This window comes from Musca domestica, unplaced genomic scaffold (genome assembly GCF_030504385.1).
Source record: "Musca domestica strain aabys unplaced genomic scaffold, Musca_domestica.polishedcontigs.V.1.1 124, whole genome shotgun sequence".
Taxonomy (NCBI): Eukaryota; Metazoa; Arthropoda; class Insecta; order Diptera; family Muscidae; genus Musca; species Musca domestica.
Window position 1 is genome coordinate 426225 of NW_026712162.1, and position 25124 is coordinate 451348.

Here is a 25124-nt window from a genome sequence, read left to right on the forward strand (position 1 = left end):
AAATAAGTATGCCAAATTTGATCGAAATCGGTTCAGATATGGCTATAGCTCCCATATATATTGTTCATCCGATTTGTTATATTTGTCCTCCGCAGCCGTAATATACACTCTGTAACAACAATATTTGGGGAAATATAGCAAATTCAGGTCAGAAATATCTTTGCTAAATTTTATCGAGATCGGTTCAGACTTGTATATAGCTCCCATATATAACTTCGTCCGATTTACCTTTTATTGTGCACCAAACGTCTAATATTTGTCCAAATGGGATGGAATCTAGCACTTACGACCGAATTGAGTCTAGAAGCTAGTATGTCAAATTTGGTGAAGATCGGTTCAAATATAGCTATAGCTCCCATATATATTGTTCATCCGATTTTTTATATTTGTTACCCACAATCGTACTCCGTAACAACGATATTCAATGAAATATATCAAATACAGCTCAGAAATATCTTTGCCAAATTTTATTGAAATCGGTTCCGTTTTGGATATAGCTCCCATATATATTTTTATCCGATTTCAAATTAATTGTGCACCAAATGGGCAGTACAAGTCCGAATTTAAGGGATACAAATTCTTCGGCATATTTAGTCCTTTGAACTTTAAATTATAATTATAATCATAGCGTGTATGATTTGAATACTCCCATAAAAACTTTGAATTGTTATGCGGAGCTCTTCTAAATTAGCAAAGTGGTGTAGGGTATCATAAAGTCGGCCCGCCCGACTTTAAACTTTCTTTACTGGTTTTAAAATATATTTTCAAGTTAGTCCTTAAACCATAAATCTAGGAATTTTTTATTTTTTTTTTAATTTTGCAATTACCAGAAATAACGAATTTTAAACATAACATTGAGGACCACCAAACCAATAGCTCTGGATTTTTTTTAATATTTTTTTTTCAAGGGTCTAACGTCCAATAATTGTGGATATGTTTTAGATATGTTTTAGATATCATTTCAAGGACAAACTGACCAATAATAGTAACATTTTCAACACATTTTTGCAGGGTACAATTGACTAATATTCGTAGCTTTTCGAACATATTTTTTAAGGACCGAAAAGAAGTTGGAAGGAAAAATTTACCAATATATAATTTACATTGATTTTTTGAACATATTTTTTCAAGGACAAACTGACTAATAAAGCTGGACTTCTTGAATATATTTTTTGAGGAAGAAACTGACCAATAATTTTAGTTTTTAAATATTTTTTGAAGGACAAAAAGATTAATAATCGCTTATTTTCTTGAACAAATTTTTCCATTGGCCAATAATCGTGATTTTTTTTAATATGTTTTTCTAGGATCAACTCTCTTTGGAGCAAATCCGTTTCAAGACATTTGGAGACCTAGCGATGTCCGTCCGTCTGTCTGTCTGGTGCGCACGATATCTCTCGAAGGGAGTATTCGACTTGGTCCAAACTTAGTACATCCTAATATTATTATCAAACTTAGATTGAGTTCGGAGATGGGCAAACTCGCTAAACTCCTTCTGGTACCTCCCCCAAAAAAAGTTCGAAATGTTAAAAAAAAATATTTTACACAGACAGGGAAAGGATGATCTGATTTGGCTTCAACTTTGCAAATTCTAAAATATGAATCCTCTCCATTAAGTATCTCGCTCACAAAGGGTCAACATTTTGAATAATTTTAAATCTTATAAAACGTGATGTAAGAGTCCGATTGTCTTCAAATTACACAAATCTCAATATTTTCAGTATAATTTTTAAATAGGTCGATCCACTACTTATGGTACCTTCCCCACAAAGGGTCAAAAATTTAACTATCCATGAAACTCGCGAAGAACAAAATTAGCATCCGATTTCATTCAGACTTGGTACGTCTAAATATTAAAGATGGTAAAGATCGGACCATTTCTTCTGGTGTCTCCCTCACAAAGGGTCAAAGTTTTGAATAACCAAAACGATAATAAAATCCGAAATAAGCGCCCGGTTCTCTTGATTTTCATAAATCCCATTATTACTACTAACATGAGATCTGCTGTTAAGAGTGGATATATCAGTCAAATCCTTCTGGTACCTCCCCCACAAAGGATCAACATTTTGAATAATTTTAACTCTTATTAAACGTGATGTAAGAGTCCGATTGTCTTCAAATTAAACAAATCTCAATATTTTTAGTAGCCCAAAATCTGGTGTGAACATTGAATATATCGGTCTACTACTTCTGGTACCTTCCCCACAAAGGGTCAAATTTTTAAATATCCATTCAATTTAAACTTGGTACATCTCAATATTTCCATTACCACAAGATCTGTTATAAAGATGGTAAAGATCAGACCATTTCTTCTGGTATCTCCCCCACAAAGGGTCAAAGTTTTGAATAACCAAAACAATTTTAAAATCCGAAATAAGCGTCCGGTTCTCTTTATATTTCACACATCCCATTATTACTACTAACACAAGATCTGCTGTTAAGAGTGGATATATCAGTCAACTCCTTCTGGTACCTCCCCAACAAAGGGTCAAATTTTTGAATATCCATGAAGGTCATATAATGCGAAACTAATATCCGATTCCATTCAAACTTGGCACATCTCAATATTTCCCTAAACACAATATCTGTTGTAAAGATGGTAGAGTTCGGACCATTTCTTCTGGTAATTTTGCGCATACCAATATTTTTAACTGTATTAGATAAAGTATCTGATACCTGATGCATATTTCAATATTTTCGAAAAATTATCAAATATAAAGTGAAGGAAGTAACCAATAGACTCCAAACCTGGCACTTACCAATATTGATATCATATTTATTTAGGTCCGATACAAAATGGACAATATTGGTCAATTCCTTTGAAACCTACTCACAAGCCCGAATGTTGCCCATTCCCGACAAGGCGCTTGTTTGAGGTGATCGACACTTTAATATATTTAGTTCCAACCTTGCTTTCCAAAATACTCCAGACACAATAATCCATCGGATTGGTATCCGGAAAATTTGGTGGCCATTGTGCGCTGGAGATGAAGCGAGGAACCTCATTTTGTAACCATTCTTGGGTAACGCGCGTGCTGAGTGCGATGGTGCTGAGTCTTGTTGGAATGTCCAAGGTCTGCGCCAAAATGTTTGCGTGCCCAAGGATTTAATACACCCTCTAGAACATTTTCGCGATAATATTTGGAAATTATTCTGATGCTACGGTCGATTAATACGAGCGGAGAGCGACCATCGGCTGTTATGGCGTCCTACACCATCACCATGGCCGTTGCTTGCGCTCTGGTGGCCAACCGAAGGTGCACATTTTCAGCTGACCTCTTTGGCAAGTAAACACGATCATGTAATCATCGGAGAAAACCAAATACAGCAGGTCACCACTTTCGGGGAAGCGAAGCAACTCTTTAGCTCTTTTGAGTCTATTTTCTTTCAGTTGCGGTGTAAGTTCTTGCACTTTTTGGCATTTCAATGGCCCGAGCTCATTTTTCAATATTTGGCGAATGGAATATTGCGATATGTTCAGCTCACGAGCCATTTTTCGGCTACTGCGACGCGGGTTTGAATCAAGTCGCTTCTTTACTTTTGGAACCATTTCTGCTGATGTTGCTGTTTTCTTCCGTCCACTTCCTTGACCTCGGCTAACGCTATCAGTATTACGGTATCGAGCGATGGTACGAGACACAAAAGACTTATTCACATTTAAATGCTGGAGTGCCCTAACGATAGACACTTGTGGTTTTCCAGCTAAATATAAAGAAATCACACCATCACGCTTAAATTCCATCACGAATAACTTTTTTTCTGGAAAATTTTCATCAAAATGCTTTTGAACGCTTGTAAACAATATAATGAGATGTCACTGGAATAATATAAACAGCTATCGGAGGAGTGTCTTAGAAATGACATCAGTCTGAAGTTGGCTTATTAATAATAAAATTTTCTAAAAATTCTAAAAATGTAATATTTTTAATAAATATTTTAAATACACAGCGTTAGTTAGTTAGCATACTCAAAATATTGAAACTTTAAATATATATTTAAAATTATTCCCTAAAAATAAACAGTAAAATAGCTATGCAAATTTCAACTACAAAATTTGCCATTGTTAGTCATAACTCCCATACAAAATTGAAGTAATTATCAATTAGGATTATTAAATTTAATTGGAGATGGCAAATTATGTGTGTCAGTGGTCCAAAGTGTACAGAGCGAGGCAACAACACAATTGCCATCAAAAACAATGCCAATTGAAATTAGTCGCATACAATCGACACACAAACATACATATACGTCAGAGACAACATAATTTTCAAATGATCCACAAACCAAAAATGTTAGAGTTTGAAATGAAATGAAAAAAAACCTCACAGCAAAAAATCAAAACCATAGACAATGACGGATGATGACGTGATGAGCATGGTGATCACGACACCAGCGAACAATAAGAAGAAGAAAAAAAAAACAGTGATGATGATGATGTTGCACAAACGCTGATCACCCATAGCTCTCGTCATTCATCCGTCAAATTGACTCTTAAGATATTACATCCACAGCACAACACTCGCACCCAACCCAGTTGAAGTTGAAACGATAATAATGACGATGATGATGATGATGATGAAGAAGATGATATTCTATCTCATAAGAAATGAAGCTCAACAATCAACCGATCAAATGTAACAAATGATCAGGCACGTTCGATGAAGGCGGACAGCGATACGAGCGTGTGGAAAACGAAAGCATGGAGGGAACCATAACACACCTTTAAAACAGATTATGGAGCAAAAGCCAACATCGTCATCATCATCAGCATCATTATGATGATGATGATGAGGCACATCAAGCTGTAATGTGAAGATGCATCCACAATGCAAGCTGTAAAGCTCCAACGCAACTTGACACCTAATCAGGGAGAAGAGAGTAGAAGATGGAGGAGAGTGGAGTGGAATAGCAAATGATCGTAATAAAGTAACAACACTCATTTGGATGCCAAACACAAATATTAAGGTCACATCGGATGGCAAACATTTTTCCGTAGAAACTCTCCATGAATGAATGGACGAACGAACGAAGAATGAATGCATCAACATAATTCCTAACACCATGGCCCGTATGGAGTTGATGACCACAATGATTGCCATAAAAAAAGAGGTGTAAAACCCAAATGATCGACTAATGGAAATTCCCAAAAGAATCTTAAATGAGCAAGAGAGAGAGAGAGAAAGAGAGTGAGAGAGAGAGGGAGATGTGTGTAAATGTTGTAATAATAAAAGTTTCAACGGATCTTGGGAAGCTACAATGTTATCAAATTATGATAAACCGTTGAGAGTAAAAGTAGCCTAAGTGAAGATCGAAAAATTTGAAGTAATTCATTGAGAGGACAGATTAGTAATTTTGTGACACAAATATAATGGTGTACAAAACGAGTCTTTGGTATATCGTACTAAAATCGTACGATAAGTACTAAAGTGTACTTAATATTGATAGCAAAGGACCGAGTTAAACAAGAAACCTAAAATATTGCATTAAAGTGAATTTGGGGCGTCGGAAAAAATAATAGGAAAATGGTAATGAAAATATACGAAATGTACTCGAAGGTCGCTAAAATGGTAGATATTTTAAAAATTACCATTTCAAGGACCACATGCCCAATAAGTTTGGTTTTTTGACATATTTTTCCAAGAACTAACTGACAGATAATCTTGGTTTTTATACCCTTAACCATGTGGCTAGAGGGGGTATTTAATTTGATACGGCCAAAACGTGCCTCATCAAATTAACGCTTTTAGACCCTAGGTCTCTTGGGACAAATCCGTTTCAGTTCATTTGGTATCGATCTAGCGATGTCTGTCCGTCCGTTTGTCTATCGGTCTGGCTTGGTCCGAATTGGGTTCATCGTAATATTATTGTCAAACTTAGATCAAGTTCGGAGTTGGGCAACATCGGCCCACTCCTTCTGGTACCTTCCCCACAAAAGTTCGACATTTTCAAAAAAATATTTTTCTGTACAGAAAGAGAACGAATAATCCGTATCCTAATAATTGCATCAGCGCTGGTTCAGGTGCGAAAATAGGCAATTTCGGTCCACTCCATCAAGTACCTCCCTTACAAAGGCTCAACATTTTGCATAAATATAACACTTACAAAAAGTGATGTAAAAGTCCGATTGCCTTAAAAATAACAAATATAACAATATTTTTATTACCCAAAGGTCCGCTGTGAAGATGGACTATATCGGTTCACTCCTTCTGGTACCTCCCCCACAAAGGGTCAACATTTTGAATATCATGAAGCTCATAAAAAACGAAACTAACACCCGATTCCATTCAGATTTGACACATCTCAATATTTTCATCACCACAAAATCTGTTATAAAAATGGTAGAGATCAGACCATTTCTTCAGGTACCTTCCACACATAGGATCCAAAATTTTAAAAGCAAAATGCTCAAAGGAATCGTAATAAGCATCCAACTCTCTTAAAATTTCAAACATACAAACATACATGACATATATCTGCGAACCCCTTCTGGTATCTCACCCACAATTTTCAATACGTTTAGCTGTCATAACTTGCGTAACAAGTCAGCGATTCTTTACAACTTTATATATCTAAATATTTTCCTCAAGCATAAACCTGAGATGAATATGGAATTTATGATTTCGCATAAAATTTGATATTAATGTTCGATTTTCTGATTTCCAATATTTTATCTGCATGAAGTTTGAAAATGGAATACTTCGATCGACTATATATGTGCTACCTCACGCACATTTTAATATTTTTTTTTAGAATTATCACATTTCCCATATAAAGTTCAGGAAGTGACCAATATACCTGGCACGTCACAATCATCATAATGGCCCTTTCTTTCGGCACCTACTCCATTGGGGGTCTAAAATTTCTATAATCATAACAGAAATCAAAATATATTTATATAATCGAGCATTGGATGAGAGTATACATCTGCCGGCATAACCGTATTGTATTTTTAAATAAAATTTTAGGATAAATCGTCGTGAAGTTTAAAATAAATTATTGAAACAACCAATTGACCAATAAAAGTCTTTAGATAATATTCCGAAAGGACCAAGTATCTGCTATTTGATTAAGCACATTTTTTAATGAATCACTGACCAATAACCTTTGATTTTTTGATAAATGGACTCTGACAAATAATCTTTGTCTTGTTTTCAATGGCCAAATACTCAATACATTTTGATATTTTAAAAAAAAATATCTTTTCAAGTTGGTTCTAGCACCAATGGTGACTTGGGTGACTAGTGAAATTTGGTGAAGAATATTTTTGTCTTTGACGTCATCCCTCTAAAAGTATGTTTTGTTGGAGGTTTTTGCACAAAATCACTGATAAAGTGAGGCTTTAACCCTAAAATGTGTGTTTTAGTATATATGAATTCCAGGCGTGAATGCAAACTTCAGATTCTTGACGACTTCTGGGACGTAGGGTGAGATAAAACATTTTTAATTTTTTTTTTTTTTTAATTTTATTGAATGAAAGCTAAAAATGTCGGAAATTGTATCAAATTTTAGAATAAGTTTAGATTTGTTCGAATTGGTCACCTTTGGCACGAATTGTGGCCTTCAAACGGCCAATGAAACTGTCACACGCTACCCGAATGTTGCTCTGCGGTATTTTGGCCCATTCCCAGCGAAGCGCTCTTTTTAGGTGATCGACACTATGGTATTTTTTAGTGCATTCCAAAATACTCCAGATACAATAGTCCAACGGATTGGTATCCGTAGATTTTGTTGACCATTGTGCGCTGGAAATGAAGCGAGGAACCTCATTTTGTAACCATTCTTGGGTGGCGCGTGCTGAGTGCAATGGTGCTGAGTCTTGTTGGAATGTCCAAGGTCTGCGGCCAAAATGTTTGCGTGGCCAAGGCTTTAATACGCCCTCCAGAATATTTTCGTGATAATATTCGGCATTTATTCTGATCGGCAGTTATGGCCGCCCATGCACCATGCACATTTTCAGCTGACCTCTTTGGCAAGTTAACACGATTATCTTGTTTGTTTACAAACTGCTGGAAAACGAATGTTTTCTCATCGGAAAAAATCAATTTCAGCAGTTCACCACTTTCGGCCAAGCGGAGCAACTCTTTAGCTTTTTTGAGTCTATTTTCTTTTTGTTGCGGTGTAAGTCTTTGCACTTTTTCGCATTTCAATGGCTTTAACCCGAGCTCATTTTTCAATATTTTTGGCGAATGGAATATTGCAATAAGTTCAGCTCACGAGCCATTTTTCGGCCACTGCGACGCGAGTTTCGATCAAGTCGTTTCTTTACTTTTCAAACCATTTCTGCTGATGTTGCTGTTTTCTTCCGTCCCCTTACTTGACGTCAGGCTACGCTGCCAGTATCAGGGTAACACATTTAAATGCTGGAGTGCTCTAACGATAGCCACTTGTGGTTTTCCAGTCAAATATTAAGAAATCACACTATGACGCAGTTTTTTATCTCACTCTGTATAGTAGAATTTTATGACAAATAATTCTGTAGAATATATTGACTTACTAAGATCCTGTTTAGAGGGAATTTTTAGCCATATTTAAAAAAGGGACCAAACGTACCAAAATATTTCTCGTAATTATACCCTACACCACAAGGTGGTCAGGGTATTATGTCTTTGTGCATTTGTTTGTAACAGGCAGAAGGAAACGAGATAGACCCATAGTTCCTTTTGACGATCTGCATAGAATCATTTTCTGAGTTGATTTATGAATGTCAGTCCGTCTGTCCGTCCGTCCGTCTGTCCATGTATTCTTGTGAACAAAATGCAGGTCGCATTTATTATCCGATTGAGATGAAATTTTGCAAACAACATTTGTTTGGCCCAAGGACGAACCCTATTGAAATTGGAGATAATCGGTAAAAATTTAGGTATAGCTCCCATATATATCTTCGTCCGATTTGCCTTTTATTGTGCACCAAACGTGTAATATCAGCCCGAATAGTATGGAATTTTGCACATACAACCAAATTAGGCCTGAAAATAAGTATGCCAAATTTGATCGAAATCGGTTCAGATATAGCTATAGCTCCCATATATATTGTTCATCCGATTTGTTATTTCTGTCCTCCGCAGCCGTAATATGCACTCTGTAACCACAATATTTGGGGAAATATATCAAATGCAGCTTAGAAATACATTTGCTAAATTTTATCGAGATCGGTTCTGATTTGGATATAGCTCCCATATATAACTTCGTCCGATTTACCATTTATTGTGCACCAAACGTCTAATATTTGTCCAAATGGGTTGAAATTTGGCACATACGACCGAATTTAGTCTAGAAGGTAGTATGCCAAATTTGGTGAAGATCGGTTCGGATATAGTTATAGCTCCCATATTTATTGTTCATCCGATTTATTGTATTTGTTACCCACAGCCGTAATATGCACTTCGTAACAACGATATTCAGGGAAATATATCAAATACAGCTCAGAAATATCTTTGCCAAATTTTATCGAGATCGGTTCAGATTTGGATATAGTTCCCATATATATTTTATCCGATTTCAAATTAATTTCGCACCAAATGGGCAATACAAGTCCGAATTTAAAAGATACAAATGCTTCGGCATATTTGGTCCTTTGAACTTTAAATTATAATGATAATCATAGCGTGTATGATTGAATTTTTCCATAAAAACTTTTAATTGTTATGCGCAGCTCAACTAAATTAGCAAAGTGTTGTAGGCCGATAGACATTATATACCTAAAATGCACGGATTCAGAGGAATGTTACTCTGAAATTTTCCAAAAGTGTCAAAGAGGGGGGAACTTGTCTCCTCTTTTTTTTTTGGTTACTTTTCAAAGTAAACTCTCCGATACATTTGTCTTTTTTTTGCACTACTTTCATAATCGGCTGAATTTTCCCCGTAATTATTGAAAAATTGAATTCTGTCGCACAGTGTTATCAATATAGGTCCACGTTTTGATATATGCCCCTTATAATGGAACCCCGAACAATTGTGGAATTTTAAACACATTTTCTAGGACTAAATCATAGAGTTTTAAATATTATTATTACAAGGACCAACTGTCCAATTATTTTAGGCTCTCTTGTCGCAGTTTGTTTTAATACAAGGGAAATTGGAAAAAATTGCATCTTACATTTTATTAGTATTAAAAATATAAAATATATTTATTATAAAATATTTTTATTCTAACTAAACAATATCTGGTTCCACCACAACCACTTATTTTCAAATCGATAAACAGATAATCTCATCCAATCATGTGGAATATAATTGAAAACAGCCACACAATAATTAACTTGACATTGTCCCACTTGATAAGTCAGTCCATGTGAAAAAATACAAGTCAAGCGTTTGGCTTATTTTCACCTAAAACCCAACAACTCGTTCACAAAACAAATAAATAAATACAACTCAAAACTGCTAAGTTTAATAAATGCTAATTAGATTTGTTGTCTGTTCTGCTTGCTTTCGTTTCTTCTTTCAGATTTCGTCTAAATGTTACGGCCAAATTAAATGTGAGAAAAATCGAAACCTCCAACCAGCCATTAAACACACAGCGACACCAACAATAGCAACAACAACAACATGAATAAATTAAAATCCATGCTACCGCCATCCCTGACGTCATCATCGTCATCGAATGCCGCCAGACGTCAGTCGGAAAATCTGGAACCCGAAATCGGTTTCCAGTTGACCATCGAAGCTAGTTCACCCCAAAATTCCAATGATCCTCATGCACCAAAGACAGTCATACCTGAGCTGAATGTTCATTTGATGGCAGCGCGACATCTGCCGTCGTTGTTTGGTTTTAAAATTGTACAAGGTTACCTGATAAAAGTGAGTGTTTCGTTTAGCGAAGACAGCAACCATGTGATTATGAAATGACACTTTAATTTTTGTTACACCCTGTTTTCCAGGTAAAGCTTTTTCCCGGTTCGAAACGTTTGGATAGTACGATACAAACGAACACATGGCCAAAGTTTAATGAAACTTTCAAATTTCCCTTGGCACCAGAAATAAAGTGAGTAAATGGAGAAAAATTGAATTGTATTATTTTTATACGCCTCACCGTAGTATGAGGGTATATTAAGTTTGTCATTCCCTTTGTAACACCTCGAAATATACATTTTAGACCCCACAAAGTATATATATATATTTTTGATTAGCATAAAATTCTATGTCGATTTAGCAATGTCCGTCCGTCTGTAGAAGTCACTCTAGCTTCCGAACGAAATTAAGTAGGTTGATAAATTTAACTCAAATGTGTATTATGTCTGCAGGACTTTTGGTATTGAAAATGGACCATGTAGGTCCACGTCTTCGTATAGCCCCCATATAACGATACCTACCGATATGCGGTATTTTGATGATTTTAGCGACCTTGTTAATCGGAATAATTTCAAATTTAGTATTTGAAGTTCGTAATAGATGCTACAGTATTAAATAGGCCATGTAGGTCCACGTCTTCGTATAGCCCCCTTATAACGGTACCTCCCGATATTTTGATGATTTTAGAGACATTATTTACCGGAACTATTTTAAATTTATTATTTGTAGTTCGTAATGAATACTACAGCCTATGACAGAAAAATTTTCTGTAAGAGGTCCACTACTTCGTATAGCCTCCATATAACTGTACTCCCCGATATTCAGTACTTTGATGATTTTATCATAATGTCGAATGACCGGAACTATTTCAAATTTGGTATTTGAATTTCGTAATGAATATTACAGCCTATGACAGACAATTGTCTGTGCGGGTCCACGTCTTAGTATAGCCCCCATATAACGGAACCCCCGATATTCGGTATTTTGATGATTTTAGCGACATTATTTACGGGAATTATTTCACAGCCTATGCCAGAAAATTGTCGGTGCAGGTACACGTTTTATAACCCCCATGGTACCCCCCGATATTCGGTACTTTGGTGATTTTAGTGACATTATTTACCGGAACTATTTCAAATTTGGTATTTGAATTTCGTAATGGATACTACAGCCTATGACAGAAAATTGTCGGTGAAGGGACACGTTTTATAACCCCCATAGTACCTCCCTATATGTTGATGATTTTAGCTACATTACATTTTTCAAGTTTCGCATTTGAATATTGTAATAGCTTGTGACAAAAGTTGCCTATGCAGGTCCAGATAGACCCTAATATACGGCTACATTCGGTATTTTTAAGATTTTAATCGAATTTTTAACGGATTTTATTTTGTTTTTTAATTGCCAAATTTGTACAGAACTTACAGTTTTTTTTACTTGTTTTTTTTTTTAATGTGTGGATCGATTTATAATGAAACAAGTTAAATTATATTAGACGGTTTTACCGACAAATATATACTATGTCTGATTATCTTTATTTAAAATATTAACCCTTTAGGGTAGAAGTAGCAAAGTAGTGGGACAATATTGTCCACTAAATCTGACAAAAAATATTACGACGCACCAGTTTTGGAAAATATAAAAGGGTAGTGAAATAACTGACTGATCGATAATCAACGCCCAGACGAAACGGAAATTTTGCACGAGGGTTAGTCTTGGTGCGTAGGTGTGTGATAAGGCTGGGTTCTTGGAAATACCTACTAAAAGGGTACGAAAAATAATAAAATGTTCTAAAAATGTAATACTTTGTGTTGGATATTATGAAATTTGGAATGAGAATCACTGATGAAGTGCAGGATGGATGTTCCAAAGGGTCTTTGGAAGTTCAAACTTTAAGGTAACGAAAAGTTCTAAAATGGTACCAAATTTCTAAAATCGTACCATTTGGTATTATGTGAACGGATAGAGCTAAAAACTTTAAATTTAGTATGAGAATCAAAATTGCAAAATAAGTTTGATATGGGGTGGGTGGTTTTGGAAATGTGTTTCAAGTGTGCAAACTGTACTAAAGGGTACTAAATTTGGAACAGTTTGATGTTTTGGTGTTGGAAATGGTAGGTTTGAAAATTAAAGTTGGTTTGGAAATATGTACGGAAATTACTAATTGGTACTAAATTTGGCACAGTTTGATTAGGGTGAACCAATGAAGCTGGAATTTTGAAATTTTGTATTGGGAAAGCTGTACCAACCACCAGGATTGTGACAAAGAGATGGTTTTGGTACAACTTGGTACTGGGTGAACGGATGAAGCTGGAATTTTGAAATTTTTATCAGGGTCGCTGTTCATGTGTAGCCTGGACATATGAAGGTGGTTTCGGAAAAGTGTACTTATTGTGCGAACTGTACTAAATGGTACTATATATGAAAAAGTTCGGTTTAGGTTGATCGGACGAAGCTGAAATTTTGAAGTTTTGGTGTTGGAAATTGTAGGATTGAGAATTAAAGTTGGTTTTGGAAATATATATGGTAATTACTAAATGGTACTAAATTTGGAGCAGTTTGATTTAGTGTGAACTGGCATAGCTGGAATTATGAAATTTTGTATTGGGATCGCCGTACCTACCACCAGGTTTTTAAAAAAAGAGGTTGTTTTAGAAAAGGGTACTACAAGTGCACGAAAAGTACTAAAAAGTACTTTATTTGTTACAACTTGAAATTGGGTGGATGGATAAAGCTGGAATTTTTAAATATGCATTAGGGTCGCTGTTCTTGTGCAGTCTGAAAATATGTACCATAATTGTACGAAAAGTACTTATTGGTACTAAATTAGGTATTGGGTAAAATAAAAGAGCTGAAATCCTGCATTTTTATATGGATGTCACTGTTGGTGTCTGTGGTAGTTAGTTTTGAAAATGTGTTTTATCATTGTACCAAAAGTACTAAGTGGTACAAAATTTAGTATTGAGTGAAGGGATATAGGTGTAATTTCGAAATTATGGTATTGGGGTCCCTGTTGGTGTTAGGTTAAAGTTGGGATTGAAAATGTTGAAATAGTACTATATTAAGTACAAAAGGTTATAGCGTAAACAGATAGTGCTTGAAATTTGTAGCCTGGTCATATGGATATGATTTCGGAAATATGTACTTCAACTGTACGAAAAGTACATGGTACTACATTTGTTATTGGGTTAAGAGATAGAAATAAAATTCTGAAATTTAATATTTATATTAAGGATGGTATCTGTGTTTGAGATTTTTCGGTGGTTTTGAAACATGTCCTATATTTGTACGAAAAGTACTAAAAGGTACTAAATTTGGTATTGGGTGAAGGGATACGGCTGGAATCCTCAGATTTAACATTAAGGTCGCTGTTGGTGTCTGTTGTTAAGATAGCGAGGTGGTGTTGAAAATGTGTACTATAATTGTACGAAAAGTACGGAATGGTACTATATTTAGTATTGAGTGAAGGAATATAGCTGGAAACCTCAAATTTGATATTCAGGTCTCTGCTTGTATTTGGATTTGTACGAAAAGTACTAAGTGGTACTAAATTTGGTATTGAGTGAAGGGATAGTACTAGAACTCCGAAATTTGATATTGTAGTATCTGTTCGTGTCTGGGATTGAGATATGGAGGTGGGTGTCTGTGGATAAGATATGGACGTGATGTTGGAAATGTGTACTATAATTGTACGAAAATTACGGAATGGTACTATATTTGGCATTGGGTGCAGGAATAAAGCTGAAATCCTCAAATTTGATATTGAAGTCTCTGATTGTGTCTGGATTTGTATGAAAAGTACTAAGTGGTACTAAATTTGTTATTTTTGATTTGAATAGATCTAGAATCCCGAAATTTGATATTGTGGCCTCTGTTCATGTCAGGAATTGAGATATGGAGGTGGTTCTGGAAATGCGTACAATAATCGAAAAGTACTAAGTGGTATTAAATTTGTTACTGGTCGAAGGTATAGGACTGAAATCCTTAATGTTCATTTTGAGATCACTGTTCGTTTCTAGAAGGAGTGCGCCGATAAGTTCCATATTCGCAACAAATATCTGACTGTTAAAAAAAAATTTAATGCACAAAGTTTGAAAAAGTCGTGATATTGTTGCCTTGAGCTTCATGGTTGTTCCCATGAGCTCCATGGTTGGTCAAAATTTTTACTGATTGTGGGGAAGGTACCAGAAGGAGTGGTTTGTTCTATTAGTTATCTATAACAGATCTGGTGTTGATAAAAATACTGAGATGTGGGAAATTTGAGAATAATCGGACTTTATTTCACATTTTATAAGACTTCAAAATTTTGGAGGTACTTGATGGAGTGAGCCGTTATTGTTCATTTTTGCCTGACCTGACTTAGCACTGATAAAAATATTAGAATTTGCAAAGTTTGCATAAAATCGTATCATCCTTTTTATACCTTCCACCTTTGAAAGGAGGGTATATTAACTTTGTCATTCCGTTTGTAACATCCTTAAATATTCGTCTTAGACCCCATAAAGTATATATATTCATAATCAGCATAAAATTCTAAATCGATTTAACGATGTCCGTCTGTCTGTCTGTCCGTCTGTCTGTCTGTTGAAATCACGATACAGCCCACATTATTTGACGTAGAGCTCCAAAATTTAGCAGAGCTATTTGCATTGTGTCTAGGATGGTTGGTATTGAAAATGAGATATATCGGTCCACGTTCTGGTATAGTCCCCATATAACGGTACCTCCCGATATTCGTTATTTTCATTATTTATGCCACATTTTTTCACGGATTTGTCTGGAAATTGGTATTTGTAGGTCATAACGGGTCCCTGAGTGTGTGGCAAAACATTGCATGTATAGGTCCACGTTGTGGTATAGCCCCCATATAAAGGAACCTCCCGATATTCGGTATTTTATTTTATTTTTTTTTTGCCACATTTTTTCACGGATTTGTCTAAAAATTGGTATTTGTTGGTCATAATGGTTTCCAGCTCCGGTGGCGGAACATTGCATGTATGGGTCCATAATTTGGTATAGCCCCCATATAACGGTACCTCCAGATATTCGGTAATTTGATGATTTTTGCAACATTTTTCCACGGATTTGTCTGAAAATCGGTATTTGTTGGTCATAATGGGTTCCAGCTCCGGTGGCGAAACATTGCATGTAAGGGTCCATGATTTGGTATAGCCCCCATATAACGGTACCTCCCGATATTCGGTATTTTGATGGTTTTTGCCACATTTTTTCACTGATTTGTCTAAAAGTTGGTATTTGTGGGTCATAATGGGTCCTAGTTCGTGTGGCGAAACATTCTAATTATAGGTCCACGTTTTGGTGTAGCCCCCATATTACGGTACCTCCCCATAATCGGCATTTTAAAGGTTTTTGCCACATTTCTTCTAATGTTTCTTTTACCCTACGGTGGAGGGTATTAAAAGTTTGGCCCGGCCGAACTTAATGTTTTTTTACTTGTTTGTTCTATAAGGAATTTTTTACTTTTTGTGGGGAAGCTGCCAGAAGGAGTAGACCAATATTACTAATCTCCGAACTCGACCAAAGTTTGATAATAATATTACGATGTATCAAGTTTAAAAAATGTCCTGAAACGGATTTGTTCCGAAGACCGTCATTTCGATGAGGCTCCGTAGCCATATGATTGGGGTAGAAATAACGCCGATAGATGCGTCTTCTCTCAAGCTCATAAACCCTGCTTTCATAACCTCTGAGTGAGAAATAAGGCCGATAGATGTGTCTTCTCTTAAATTTAATTTATTTATGACAGTGTAATTTTTCTTTCAAAATCCCGAACATTGACCTCGTTGATGGTGAAAATGTTCCCATAACTGTAAACTTAATGTAAACCTTATTATGCAATATTTAATGCCTGAATGACATCGCCCAATGCCAATGACTTGCTGAGTTCAATTCAGAGCCATGCAAAATTGAAAATAAAATTGAAAGTGTAACGATGTAATAATACCACCCATAATACAATGTAAAAACACCGACCACCCAACATGATGACAAGAAGTGCATTTCAATTTTTCATTCAAATTTCGTAGCTTAAGCTACCAAAGTTTGTCTACAACTTGGCGATTGGAAAAAAACCCATGGACAAAGGCAATTTTTCACAAAAATAATTGAAGCATTTATGATTGAGGTTTTTCTTTTCTATTTCCATTTTCAGACCTTCACTGAAACATTCATCACGTCGTGGCAGCAAAGCTGCTGTGGCAGAATTTACGCCTGAAGAACTTTTGGCTGGACAATTTGTGGTTTTTACAGTTTATGCCCTGCTGGAATTACCACCAACGGTAGGTTGGCCGGGCCAAATTGATTTGTGGGAGCACAATATGAAGAAAAAATAAGAAACTAACAAAAAATGCCAATAATTTGAAAAATTGCATTATTAAATATTTCATAATCTAATTTGTGTTCTCTGGGGGGATTTCCCTTCATTTTTCTGTGTTCTTGTAGTCATTTAATCGCTTTAGCAAAACCTATCGCTCGCTCAAGGACAAAAGTTCCAATCTAATGCAAAACATATTCGAAGAGAAGTCAGAGAAAACAACGAACAATGATGACAAGGAGAATACGAAAAATAAACGCAAAACCCAGGACAACCCAAGGGATTCAATGCCCCCGCTGACAATCAGTGAATCGAGAAGGAATTTAGGTGAGATCAAATTTGGAAGATTATTAATTAATTATTAATAATGATTTTGTTTTCGTTTTTGTATTTCAGGTGCCGTTACCTGTTATTTACAACCAAAGCTATTTAAACGCAACTCGCGTGGCGTCTTTGCCACGGAGGAATTGTGGATGCCCATTAAGGACATAAATACGACAGTTAAGAAACCAAATGATAATAACAATAATGTAAGTCGATGAAGAGTAAACGATATATAGCTCATTGACTCAAAGAGTGTCACATTTCGAATCAACATCAGTTTCGAGAAAAACGAATTTTAAGCAAAAATTTTGGGATATACGAAAAGAGAGGATAATCAAACATTTGTTTTAAATTTTAAATGAGTTGTGAACATTCCCCAACGTCTTCTAGAGAAGACCTCAAGATCTTCAAGAGAAAACCTCATGGTCTTCAAGAGAAGACCTCAAGGTCTCCCAGAGAAGACCTCAAGGTCTCCCAGAGAAGACTTCAAGGTCTCCCAGAGAAGACTTCAAGGTCTCCCAGAGAAGACCTCAAGGTCTTCCAGAGAAGCCCTCAAGGTCTTCCAGAGAAGACCTCAAGGTCTGCCAGAGAAGACCTCAAGGTCTTCCAGAGAAGACCTCAAGGTCTTCCAGAGAAGACCTCAAGGTCTTCCAGAGAAGACCTCAAGTCATCCAGAGAAGACCTCAAGGTCATCCAGAGAAGACCTCAAGGTCATCCAGAGAAGACCTCAAGATATTCCAGAGAAGACCTCAAGATCTTCCAGAGAAGACCTCAACGTCCTCCAGAGAAGACCTCAACGTCCTCCAGAGAAGACCTCAACGTCCTCCAGAGAAGACCTCAACGTCTTCTAGTGAAGATCTCAACGTCTTCTAGTGAAGATCTCAAGGTCTTCTAGTGAAGACCTCAAGGTCTTCTAGTGAAGACCTCAAGGTCTTCCGGTGAAGATCTCAAGGTCTTCCGGTGAAGACCTCAAAGTCTTCCGGTAAAGACCTCAAGGTACTCTGGTGAAGACCTCAAGGTCCTCTGGTGAAGACCTCCAGGTCTTCTGGTGAAGACCTCAAGGTCTTCTGGTGAAGACCTCAAGGTCTTCTGGTGAAGACCTCAATGTCCTCTGGTGAAGACCTCTAGGTCTTCTAGATCTTCCAGTGAAGACCTCTAGGTCTTCCCGTGAAGACCTCTAGGTCTTCCAGTCAAGACCTCTAGGTCTTCCAGTGAAGACCTCTAGGTTTTCCTGTGAAGACCTCTAGGTCTCCCAGTGAAGACTTCAAGGTCTGCTAGTGAACACCTCTAGGCCTTCTAGTGAAGACCTCTAGGTCTTCTAGTGAAGACCTCTAGGTCTTCTAGTGAAGACCTCTAGGTCTTCTAGTGAAGACCTCTAGGTCTTCTAGTGAAGACCTCTAGGTCTTCTAGTGAAGACCTCTAGGTCTTCTAGTGAAGACCTCTAGGTCTTCTAGTGAAGACCTCTAGGTCTTCTAGTGAAGACCTCTAGGTCTTCTAGTGAAGACCTCTAGGTCTTCTAGTGAAGACCTCTAGGTCTTCTAGTGAAGACCTCTAGGTCTTCTAGTGAAGACCTCTAGGTCTTCTAGTGAAGAACTCTAGGTCTTCTAGTGAAGACCTCAAGGTCTTCTTCTTCCAATGAAGTCCTCAGGGTCTTCTTCTCCCAGTGAAGACCTCTAGGTCTTCTAGTGAAGACCTCAAGGTCTTCTAGTGAAGACCTCAAGGTCTGCTAGTGAAGACCTCAAGGTCTGCTAGTGAAGACCTCAAGGTCTGCTAGTGAAGACCTCTAGGCCTTCTAGTGAAGACCTCTAGGTCTTCTAGTGAGGAACTCTAGGTCTTCTAGTGAAGACCTCTAGGTCTTCTAGTGAAGACCTCTAGGTCTTCTAGTGAAGACCTCTAGGTCTTCTAGTGAAGACCTCTAGGTCTTCTAGTGAAGACCCTAGGTCTTCTAGTGAAGACCTCTAGGCCTTCTAGTGAAGACCTCAAGATCTTCTAGTGAAGACTTCAAGGTCTGCTAGTGAAGACCTCTAGGCCTTCTAGTGAAGACCTCTAGGTCTTCTAGTGAAGACCTCTAGGTCTTCTAGTGAAGACCTCTAGGTCTTCTAGTGAAGACCTCTAGGTCTTCTAGTGAAGACCTCTAGGTCTTCTAGTGAAGACCTCTAGGTCTTCTAGTGAAGACCTCTAGGTCTTCTAGTGAAGACCTCTAGGTCTTCTAGTGAAGAACTCTAGGTCTTCTAGTGAAGACCTCAAGGTCTTCTTCTTCCAATGAAGTCCTCAAGGTCTTCTTCTCCCAGTGAAGACCTCTAGGTCTTCTAGTGAAGACCTCAAGGTCTTCTAGTGAAGACCTCAAGGTCTTCTAGTGAAGACCTCAAGGTCTGCTAGTGAAGACCTCAAGGTCTGCTAGTGAAGACCTCAAGGTCTGCTAGTGAAGACCTCAAGGTCTGCTAGTGAAGACTTCAAGGTCTGCTAGTGAAGACTTCAAGGTCTGCTAGTGAAGACCTCTAGGCCTTCTAGTGAAGACCTCTAGGTCTTCTAGTGAGGAACTCTAGGTCTTCTAGTGAAGACCTCTAGGTCTTCTAGTGAAGACCTCTAGGTCTTCTAGTGAAGACCTCTAGGTCTTCTAGTGAAGACCTCTAGGTCTTCTAGTGAAGACCCTAGGTCTTCTAGTGAAGACCTCTAGGCCTTTTAGTGAAGACCTCAAGATCTTCTAGTGAAGACCTCTAGGTCTTCCAGTGAAGACCTCTAGGTCTTCTAGTGAAGACCTCTAGGTCTTCCAGTGAAGACCTCTAGGTCTTCCAGTGAAGACCTCTAGGTCTTCTAGTGAAGACCTCTAGGTCTTCTAGTGAAGACCTCAAGGTTTTCTAGTGAAGACCTCAAGGTCTTCTAGTGAAGACCTCAAGGTCTTCTAGTGAAGACCTCAAGGTCTTCTAGTGAAGACCTCAAGGTCTTTTAGTGAAGACCTCAAGGTCTGCTAGTGAAGACCTCAAGGTCTGCTAGTGAAGACCTCAAGGTCTGCTAGTGAAGACCTCAAGGTCTTCCGGTGAAGATCTCAAGGTCTGCTAGTAAAGACCTCAAGGTCTGCTAGTAAAGACCTCAAGGTCTGCTAGTGAAGATCTCAAGGTCTGCTAGTGAAGACCTCAAGGTCTGCTAGTGAAGACCTCAAGGTCTGCTAGTGAAGACCTCAAGGTCTGCTAGTGAAGACTTCAAGGTCTGCTAGTGAAGACTTCAAGGTCTGCTAGTGAAGACCTCTAGGCCTTCTAGTGAAGACCTCTAGGTCTTCTAGTGAGGAACTCTAGGTCTTCTAGTGAAGACCTCTAGGTCTTCTAGTGAAGACCTCTAGGTCTTCTAGTGAAGACCTCTAGGTCTTCTAGTGAAGACCTCTAGGTCTTCTAGTGAAGACCTCTAGGTCTTCTAGTGAAGAACTCTAGGTCTTCTAGTGAAGACCTCAAGGTCTTCTTCTTCCAATGAAGTCCTCAGGGTCTTCTTCTCCCAGTGAAGACCTCTAGGTCTTCTAGTGAAGACCTCAAGGTCTTCTAGTGAAGACCTCAAGGTCTGCTAGTGAAGACCTCAAGGTCTGCTAGTGAAGACCTCAAGGTCTGCTAGTGAAGACCTCTAGGCCTTCTAGTGAAGACCTCTAGGTCTTCTAGTGAGGAACTCTAGGTCTTCTAGTGAAGACCTCTAGGTCTTCTAGTGAAGACCTCTAGGTCTTCTAGTGAAGACCTCTAGGTCTTCTAGTGAAGACCTCTAGGTCTTCTAGTGAAGACCCTAGGTCTTCTAGTGAAGACCTCTAGGCCTTCTAGTGAAGACCTCAAGATCTTCTAGTGAAGACTTCAAGGTCTGCTAGTGAAGACCTCTAGGCCTTCTAGTGAAGACCTCTAGGTCTTCTAGTGAAGACCTCTAGGTCTTCTAGTGAAGACCTCTAGGTCTTCTAGTGAAGACCTCTAGGTCTTCTAGTGAAGACCTCTAGGTCTTCTAGTGAAGACCTCTAGGTCTTCTAGTGAAGACCTCTAGGTCTTCTAGTGAAGACCTCTAGGTCTTCTAGTGAAGAACTCTAGGTCTTCTAGTGAAGACCTCAAGGTCTTCTTCTTCCAATGAAGTCCTCAAGGTCTTCTTCTCCCAGTGAAGACCTCTAGGTCTTCTAGTGAAGACCTCAAGGTCTTCTAGTGAAGACCTCAAGGTCTTCTAGTGAAGACCTCAAGGTCTGCTAGTGAAGACCTCAAGGTCTGCTAGTGAAGACCTCAAGGTCTGCTAGTGAAGACCTCAAGGTCTGCTAGTGAAGACTTCAAGGTCTGCTAGTGAAGACTTCAAGGTCTGCTAGTGAAGACCTCTAGGCCTTCTAGTGAAGACCTCTAGGTCTTCTAGTGAGGAACTCTAGGTCTTCTAGTGAAGACCTCTAGGTCTTCTAGTGAAGACCTCTAGGTCTTCTAGTGAAGACCTCTAGGTCTTCTAGTGAAGACCTCTAGGTCTTCTAGTGAAGACCCTAGGTCTTCTAGTGAAGACCTCTAGGCCTTTTAGTGAAGACCTCAAGATCTTCTAGTGAAGACCTCTAGGTCTTCTAGTGAAGACCTCTAGGTCTTCCAGTGAAGACCTCTAGGTCTTCTAGTGAAGACCTCTAGGTCTTCCAGTGAAGACCTCTAGGTCTTCCAGTGAAGACCTCTAGGTCTTCTAGTGAAGACCTCTAGGTCTTCTAGTGAAGACCTCAAGGTTTTCTAGTGAAGACCTCAAGGTCTTCTAGTGAAGACCTCAAGGTCTTCTAGTGAAGACCTCAAGGTCTTCTAGTGAAGACCTCAAGGTCTTTTAGTGAAGACCTCAAGGTCTGCTAGTGAAGACCTCAAGGTCTGCTAGTGAAGACCTCAAGGTCTGCTAGTGAAGACCTCAAGGTCTTCCGGTGAAGATCTCAAGGTCTGCTAGTAAAGACCTCAAGGTCTGCTAGTAAAGACCTCAAGGTCTGCTAGTGAAGATCTCAAGGTATTCTAGTGAAAACCTCAAGGTCCTCTAGTGAAGACCTCTAGGTCTTATAGTGAATAGTGAAGTAATCAAGGTCTTCTAGTGAAGATCTCAGGGCCTTCTAGTGAAGACCTCAAGGTCTTCTTGTGAAGACCTCAACGACTTCTAGTGAAGACCAAATTTTTATATCCTGAGTCATATGGCTAGAGAGCTTGAGATCATTTGATACGGCCAAGACGTGCCTCATCGAAATAACGGTTTTATACCCTCTTTGGATCGAATCTATTTCAGGACATTCGGAGTCGATTGAAGGGAGTGTCCGATTTGGTCCAAACTTGGTACATCGGAGTATTTTTATCAAACTTAGATCGAGAATTAGGAATACATTTCAAGGAATATATATCGTTGTTTTTCGTAGGACATTCAGGATTATGGATTTTTCTGAGGGGTATTGTGGTAAAGATAGACTTTGAGAGATTCAATTTTTAAACGACTCTCTGGCCAAAAATCGTGGATTTTCACGCATTTGCTGCTTTATTTTTATGAATATTTTGCAAGGACTTTCCGGCTATATAAGTCGTGTATTTTTTTTAAGAATATTTTTCAAAGGCCAACTGGCCAGTGACCAAAGATGATCTCTAGGACGTACTGACCAAAATCGTGGATTTTAAAAATATATTTTCAGGACCTACTGACCAAAAACCCGTGGACTTTTGAGGAATAATTACTAGGGACTTACAGACTAAAAATCGTGGACTTTTAAATAATTCTTGATTAATTATTGATTAAAAAATTATTTGATTAGAAATTGCATGGCCAGAAATCATGGATTTTTCTGAAGAAAATCTTGGCAAAAAATCATTAACTTTAATAGAATACATTTGCTCTTAAAGAGATTCTAGTCTGCGGATTATAGACGGGTTATGGGTGATGAAAAATAATACAGTGCCTGGTCTTATGTGTTTTCTATTTCTATGCTCGGAATTTTCCTCTGCACAAGACCTTTGGGTAAACTTGACATTTAGCTATCAACTTCGACTGGCCAAACAAAAAAAAAAAAAAAAAACATAACAACAAAAGTGAAAGCAGAGATAAAAAATTATTCACTTGTAGTTTATTAACATAAAGTTCACACTCTAAGTTGAAAGTAAAACAAAGTAAAGTTGGCAGAAAAAAGCAAACGGAGTAAATTTAAAAGCATTACTCTAGATTTGGAATAAAAAAAAAAACAAAAACATTAAGAAAAACCATAAACGTAAATAACTTTTAACATTACATAATTTGTGCGTTTTGTTTTCTTTTTTTTATTTTCCCTACAGTTATCGAATTCTACAAAAGGTGTTGTAGAACTCGTTTTAGAGGTACGAGAAATGGGCGAGACCATTGATCCCACCAATACGGACAGTTCATCGTCTTCCTCCGTGCCCAATGGTGGCAATAATAGCAGCATAAATTCAAATGGCAGCACAACTAGCGTTTCGACCGTAACCTCCACCAAGGAACCCAAATCTTGGAACAATCGCATGACATCGGACTTTAAGAAGCGTATGGGCATTAGTAATGTGAACACAAAGACCCATCATAAACTAATGCTAAAGGTAACCACATCGCGCATGCGCTGTTCGAATAAAGTCAAAGATGAACTGGAAGCAACGGCGGGTAGTGTTTATGTAAAGACAACAGTCTTCGATAATGGCATCTACATCGATTCATGGAAATCACCAAATTTCTATCCATCCCTGGCCACGAAATGGGATGTGGGCAAGGATGTGGCTACCCTGAATATACCTCTGCCAAGTATGGAGCATTTAGATCGGCTAATGATCCGAACCACTTTGGCAACAAAAACTAAAATGGCCAAAAAATTAGTATTAGGTACAGTGGTAATAGGCGGCACTGCTTGCGGAACAACGTTAAGCGGTGCGGGAGCCCAACAAATGGCCCAGTTAAAGGACTCTCCACTAAATGAACGCGTAGCCGTATGGCATTGTTATCAGTAATAGAAAAGTGCAGAATGAGAAAAGTGTTTTTTATTTATTTTGTTTTCAATTCATTTTTTGGAGTTTTATTATTATTTTTTAATGACAATTTTTAAGTTTACGTTTTTTATTTAAATGTTTAACACTAGTAAATTAGCAAACTTATTTTTTTGTTAAAAATGATTTATTATTATTTATATAACGAGAGTATTTTTTTTTCTAAATTTACAATTCCAAAAAAAGAGAACTAATTTGACGAGAATAAAATTAAATTAATAAATAAATTCAAGAAAATAAAAAAATGGGTGTTCTTTAATTATATACTGAAGAACGGGATTTTCTCATACAAGACCTTCTCAGAGAAGAGCAAAAAGTTTTCTCAGAGAAGAGCAGAAGTTCTTCTCAGAGAAAAACTGAAGGCTTTTGTTAGAGAAGAAGACCAGAACATTTTTTTCAGAGAAGAGCAAAGATCTTTTTAGAGAAGACCAAAAAGTTTTTTTCAGAGAAGAGCAAAATGTCTTCTCAGAGAAGAGCAGAAGTTCTTCTCAGAGAAGAGCAGAAGTTCTTCACAGAGAATAGAAGAATGTCTTCTTAGAGAAGAGCAGAAGGACTTATCAGAGAAGAGCAGAACATTTTCTGAGAGAAGAGCAGAAGGTCTTATCAGAGAAGAGCAAAAGGTCTTCTCAAAGAAGAGCAAAAGGTCTTCTCAGAGAAGAGCAGAAGGTCTTCTCAGAGAAGAGCAGAAGGTCTTC

The 25124-nt window shown here is 37.6% G+C and overlaps 1 protein-coding gene across 2 annotated transcripts in view; it reads left to right on the plus strand.

Moving 5' to 3' along the window:
- LOC131800710 (uncharacterized) overlaps positions 1–24665 on the plus strand; it is a 47423-nt gene extending 22758 nt beyond the window's left edge. For both annotated transcript variants that reach the window (XM_059118387.1, XM_059118386.1), the window contains exons 2-7: positions 10448–10800; positions 10881–10984; positions 16964–17090; positions 17254–17452; positions 17522–17655; positions 23713–24665. In XM_059118387.1, the coding sequence (XP_058974370.1) occupies positions 10549–10800; positions 10881–10984; positions 16964–17090; positions 17254–17452; positions 17522–17655; positions 23713–24393 (1497 nt within the window). In that variant the 5' untranslated portion in view covers positions 10448–10548 and the 3' untranslated portion in view covers positions 24394–24665. The remainder of the gene's footprint in view (positions 1–10447; positions 10801–10880; positions 10985–16963; positions 17091–17253; positions 17453–17521; positions 17656–23712) is intronic.
- The last annotated feature ends 459 nt before the right edge of the window (positions 24666–25124 follow it).